A 6,000-nucleotide genomic window follows, 5' to 3' on the forward strand; every position below is an offset into this window, starting at 1 on the left:
TGTGTCAATTGGAGATGTATTTCTCTCCATTATATTTTGTCACTATGGTTCACTTAATTGTTTATCTAGTCGGTGAGATTAGATTTTTTTGGCCCTGTTTACTTAAGGTGGATGTATATGGTAGAGTGATATATGAAGATCTTTAAAGGGTATATGAAGAATCATCATCATTCAAAAGCTTCGATTGTCAAAAGGTACATCACACAAGAAACTATTGAGTTTTGTTCAAACTATTTGTTAGAATCGAACTCTATAGGAATTCCCAAGTATCATCATGGTGGAAGATATGAAGGCAAAAATACTCAATATTTAAATGTCAAGAAAATAGCCCAAGATGTAGTTCTTCAAGCACATTTGTATATGTTGAATAATCTTGATGAAGTTCAATTTTATTTATCTGCTTACAAAATACGTATCAAAGAAAACTTCCCTCGGATGGAGTGAAAAAATGAGTGTTGACAGAGTATAAAAAATGTTTCATAAATTGGTTTGATGAAAGAGTTTCTAAAGATAGGAGTGCATCTGAGACAATTAAATGGATGTCATATATGCCCAAGTTTAATGTAAAACCTCGGAGTACATACGACATTAGTAAATTTTCATTCTATACAAAATCTAAGGATGATCGTAGTACCATGTAAAATAGTAGGATCATGGTTAAGCCTAGATACATGTACTTCTCTAGTTTCAAAGATTAGAATCATGGAATGGCATCTAGATTGTACCTTGGGGTCATTGAGAAGATTTGGGAGATTGATTATGTTATATTTAAAGTGTCTTTACTTAAGTGCAAGTGGATTGACAATAACATTGGTGTACACATTGATGAATTAGGATTCACATAAGTTGGGCGTTGTAAGACATCTTATATGAATGAACCGTTCTTTATGGCATCTAAAGCAAGACAAACTTTTATGTCACTAATCCTTCTAACAATAGATGATCAATTATTCTATAAGGAAAACATATTCATAATAGTGATGAAAATATCAAGATTTAAGTCTTAATATTTCTAAGACCCCTTCTTTTGCAACACACGTGCGTACCTCATATGAATAAAATGATTCAAATGATGTGTATTCTATTTGTTATAATTATCAAGAAGGGATATGAGAAAACTAACAAGTAAATACTTTATATGACTTAGTAATATATTTTTATAATTTTAATTTTGATTTTATTTATATATATATATATATATATATATATATATATATATATATATATATATATATATATATATATATATATATATATATATATATATATATATATATATATATATATATATATATATAACATGTCGAGATTTGGATGGATACAATATCTTACATGGTTTTAGAAGTAAAATGATTTGATTTATTACCTTTAAAGTAAGTTGTAAAAAGATTTATCTGTGACATTCATTTATTAAGATTGAATGATTAAAGATGTTTTTTTTTATTGAAGGTTTAATGTTTAACTTATGAAGACTTTAATACGTCCATTCAAGAATTTGCACTTTGATTTTTGGCTTTTGTTCGCTAATCATTTATATATGTTTTAGTTATGTTGTAAGAAGAGAATGTGCGTGCCATTTTAGATTTGGTATAAACAGTTTATAATTTTGGTACATAAGGGCCATTTGTTATGTTTAGGATATGTTTCAAAATATATTTGTTCTAATTTAGGTCCCATTTAAAATGAACAGGTTCAAATGAAAATTTTGTTAATATTATAAATAAAATAAATTAAACAACAAAGCTTTCACCCTCGTATGTTTCCTCAAACCGAGGTAAACAAATACTACATCTATTTTCTCGGTTCCGAAATCCAACCGAGAGAAAAATTGGAACGCACTTTCCAGTTTTAAAAATACAAAAAAAATATTGTTGTTGGGGATTGAACCCATGACCAATTATATTTTTCTCTCTGGCTGAAAGTTAACTCGAGAGAAAAAGTAGCTCACTTTTCATGACAGATTTATTTACCTCGCCCTTGAAACCGAGGTAAAATCCTTTTTTTCCAATTGGGGTAAAATCACTTCTTTATAGTAGTGTGCAGAAGACTCGAAATTGAAACTTGTTATTACTCAATACTCAATACTCACCACTCAATACTCAATACTCAATACTGGATTAAAGACATGATCCAATGGCTTATGTAGGCTTATGCATGGTGCATAAGGAAAATCCTTATGCATATTAGCCAAAGCCGCAGTGGACGTGTGTATTTTGAACAACAAGGTTACTAGAACAAATAGGAAAGAATTGGGAAACCTACAACTTATAATACCATATTGAAAAGGTATTTGTGTATAATGTTGTCTATCAAATGAAATCAAACCTGATATATATTTATATGCATATGGGCTGATTACAATATACAATGTATTGATTACAATTTATAGGAGATTAAAGTTAATTTCTGCTAATTGATCTTAATCAATACTAATTGATCCTAACATATTCTTAATAAGTTGGAAAAAAAACCCAGTGGTTTTCGAACAAATTTTCAAAACTTCAACCCAACCATCACCAACCTTCAAGGCAATAATGTGATTACACTTACCTCTCTTAATACTAGCGTTAATGAACTTTGAATTAACATCATATTCTTTCAACCAATGACCTCCCAATCTTTGAAAAACCAAGGTATATTTACACCATACGATGGTTTAACAATATAATGTACCTACCTAAACGGTTGCAACTACCAAAATTTAATAGTGAAATATGTGTTATATGTTTGTCACTTCCACGTACAACAACATGTTACAATTGCTAATAACAACAGCCAACATATTTCTATGTTTGTTAACTAAATTCCTTACTTGGTCACTATCTTGCCACGCTTCATGTTCTTTTCTCTTTCATATGATTCTCTATTGCAATTGCCACGTCCAACCCACAACACTTTCATGGCTTCACGCTCCCCTCGGCTTCTATCACTCGCCAGAAGAGCCTTTTCTTCATCATCATCATCTTCTCAAGCTAATGGGGTTTCCTTAGTTCAAGGAGCTTCCAGAGGAATCGGCCTTGAATTCGTAAGATCTTTTTTCTCCCTCAAAATCCATGTTTTTTTTCTTTCATTCTGGGCAATTCTCACAATGTCAAAAATGTTTACTTTTCTTCATGGGCATTGTATAGGTGAAACAACTGTTAGAGAACAATGATAAAGGGCATGTTGTTGCTACTTGCCGTAATCCTGATTCATCAACTGGGCTTCTTCAATTGAAGGATAAATTTGATGATCGTCTTCAAATTTTGCCTCTGGATTTGACTGTTGAAAGTTCTATTGAGGTTTTTTTTTCCATCAATTGTTTTTTCTTTCTCTCTTTCTCATTTTTACATACAGTAAACGGGAATTTAGTGAATGGTGACCCTTTTAGTTACAAAACCCTACTTACACGATACTAACACTTGCGATTACATAGCAATTTGTTCAAATTCTACTTTGCTACGTGCTATAGCATTGCTATAATCACTATTTGACAACACATTGTACTAAATAGCATATCGCAAAACAACATATGTTTGTTCAACTTCACCATGCTACAGGGCTCTAGCTGCTATTTGACAACACCGACCGTGTTTAAGTTAACCCGCTTGTTGTGATCAAAAAATAAAAAGTTAACCCGCTTGTTCGTTCCAAAATGGGAACTTAGTGGCCTTTTCTATCAAGACTGTGATAGGTTATGGCAATGTGGCTCCTTTTACGATTTATAGACAACATGGTTAGCTATCTATAGGATGATATATTCTTGTTTAAGTATTAAGATATTCACTGTTAGATTTGAAAAAATCAAAAAAACCTATTCGTTCGTTAAGCTTTGTGTATTTCGTAATATTTCAGGCATCTGCATTGTCGATAAAAGAAACATATGGCCATCTAAACCTTCTCATTAATGCATCTGGAATTCTTTCAATACCTAAAGTATTGCAACCAGGTAAATATTTTTTTGTTACTCGGTAGTCGATATAATAGAATGTCAAAGTAAAGTCTATCACCATGTTTTATGTATCTGACAAATATGTGGTAGATGATTATATTTGTTTTCAATACAATACAGAAACCACATTGAGCAAATTGGAGAAGTCATCTTTAATGCTTGCGTATGAGGTTAATGCCGTCGGTCCTATCTTGGTTATCAAGGTACATCAATCTGAATTTCGTTACAAAATTTTCCTTGTTTATCTCTTTACCATGTTTTAGAAGTGAATTTGCGCTCTTTGTATGTGTTTCTTTTCCTTCAATGTTATGAATGAATGTGTTCTCAATAATTTGAGCCAGCATTTTAATTCTGTGAATTTCTAAACCAGCACATGTGGCCTCTTCTAAAAGCTGGAGCTGCCATTGGGACAGAAAGAAGTGGTGCAGTTGTGGCTAGTTTGAGTGCAAGGGTTGCATCTATTGGTGACAATCGTATCGGGGGTTGGCATTCGTATCGATCTTCAAAGACTGCTCTTAATCAATGTATGTCTCTCTTTTTTCATGATCACCATCCTGTTAGATATGTTTGAATTGACTTATTTGAACTTATATACTGACACAAGTGGTTTTTTTTCCGCATATGTTCTCACAGTGTCGAAGAATGTGGCATTGGAATTTGCAAGGAAGAAGGATCCAATCATATGTATTCTATTGCATCCTGGCACAGTTGACACAGATCTTTCTAGGCCATTTCAGAAAAATGTTCCTAAAGAAAAGCTCTTCAGCAAAGAGTTCTCAGTCCAAAAGCTGTTGCACATTATTAACAATGTGAAGAGCCAAGACAATGGCAAGTTCTTTGCATGGGATGGTCAAGAAATTCCTTGGTAACCTGTCATATTTATGTCGAATAACATAGCATGTAACAATAATACTGATAATAAATGTCAAACCTGCACTCAGTAAAAAATTACTATAGATTTGTATATCAGAATAAAATTCATTGATTCATTCATATTTGTTAAAACTTGTATTCGAACAAAATACATGATTGAATTATAATTTGAAAGTTTCGTAGCTCGGTCATTGGTTCATTTTAATAATAAAAGACGTGTTTGATGTCTGACATGTGTCAATGACAGACGACACACGTGTATCGATGTAAACATACCAGTATCGTGTTTGTGCTTCGCAATAGGATATTACACATGGCTAATCTTTAGATTTTATTATTATCTTATGTACTTTTGCAGGATACATTGCATCCAGTTGTATAGGTATGTAAATTATTGTTGAATAGTACACTAACTCTATTCATGTGGCCATTTTGATTGATACACAAGTTGGTATGTTAAGTGCAAAAGTTTGCACTCGAGTCACATCACATAGAATCTTATCATTTTCGATTCCATTGATCACTTATCACTTTCTCCCATACTAAACTACCACACCTAAATTTCTTCTGAAATAATCATAGCCTCCAATAAACTTCCCCATCATATTCAGATTGATTGTTGTGAGAATAGACCACTTCATCAAGTTTAGAGGTGAGTGAATCAAGTTCAACACCCAAATATGAATCACTTGACTTCGACCTCTGCCATACAATCCAAATTTCACTACTAGGAACTAGTAACAATAATTTAACTTTTGTATCTATAGATTGAAAAAGTAAAAGGACACGCATATTATAGTTACTTTTAAATAAACAGATATAATTTTTATTATGTGACAATGTAAAATTATCATTGTTATACTCACATATATACCAAATTACTCATGTTTTAAAAAAATATAATAATTCAACTTCGTAGTCTAATAGTCAATCCAATTTGCGCATGCATTTGAAAACTAAAACACATGTATGTTTGAATTTGCACCTACTCTTTCTTTATATAGATGCGCCAATTATGAACAAGGAAGAAAAAAGGCTTGAAACTTTCTACAGTCGCACCAATCTTTATGTAGTTCGACTAGGTAATGTCCATTTACCCGCTCCTCATTGTGGTCTATTGTCTCTTGGATAATTAGTCGACTCACGCCAACAAACTTCATCATCAAACGCCTAACAAACCAACAACATACTTACAC

The 6,000-nt window shown here is 32.1% G+C and overlaps 1 protein-coding gene across 1 annotated transcript; it reads left to right on the forward strand.

Moving 5' to 3' along the window:
* The first annotated feature begins 2,760 nt into the window (after positions 1-2,760).
* On the forward strand, positions 2,761-5,028 carry LOC131633423 (uncharacterized). The gene is made up of 6 exons (XM_058904137.1): positions 2,761-3,025; positions 3,129-3,281; positions 3,835-3,928; positions 4,052-4,134; positions 4,302-4,455; positions 4,565-5,028. Exons 1-6 carry the CDS (start codon positions 2,837-2,839, stop codon positions 4,798-4,800), a joined length of 909 nt encoding a protein of 302 aa, XP_058760120.1. The 5' UTR covers positions 2,761-2,836; the 3' UTR covers positions 4,801-5,028.
* The last annotated feature ends 972 nt before the right edge of the window (positions 5,029-6,000 follow it).

The sequence above is a fragment of the Vicia villosa genome, unplaced genomic scaffold (genome assembly GCF_029867415.1).
Source record: "Vicia villosa cultivar HV-30 ecotype Madison, WI unplaced genomic scaffold, Vvil1.0 ctg.001123F_1_1_3, whole genome shotgun sequence".
NCBI lineage: Eukaryota > Viridiplantae > Streptophyta > Magnoliopsida > Fabales > Fabaceae > Vicia > Vicia villosa.

Coding starts and splice junctions, on each gene's coding strand:
- LOC131633423 (XM_058904137.1), top strand. CDS start 2,837: ATGTTCTTTTCTCTTTCATATGATTCTCTATTGCAATTGCCACGTCCA. Junction 3,282..3,834: donor CTGTTGAAAGTTCTATTGAG/GTTTTTTTTTCC, acceptor GTAATATTTCAG/GCATCTGCATTGTCGATAAA. Junction 4,456..4,564: donor AAAGACTGCTCTTAATCAAT/GTATGTCTCTCT, acceptor ATGTTCTCACAG/TGTCGAAGAATGTGGCATTG.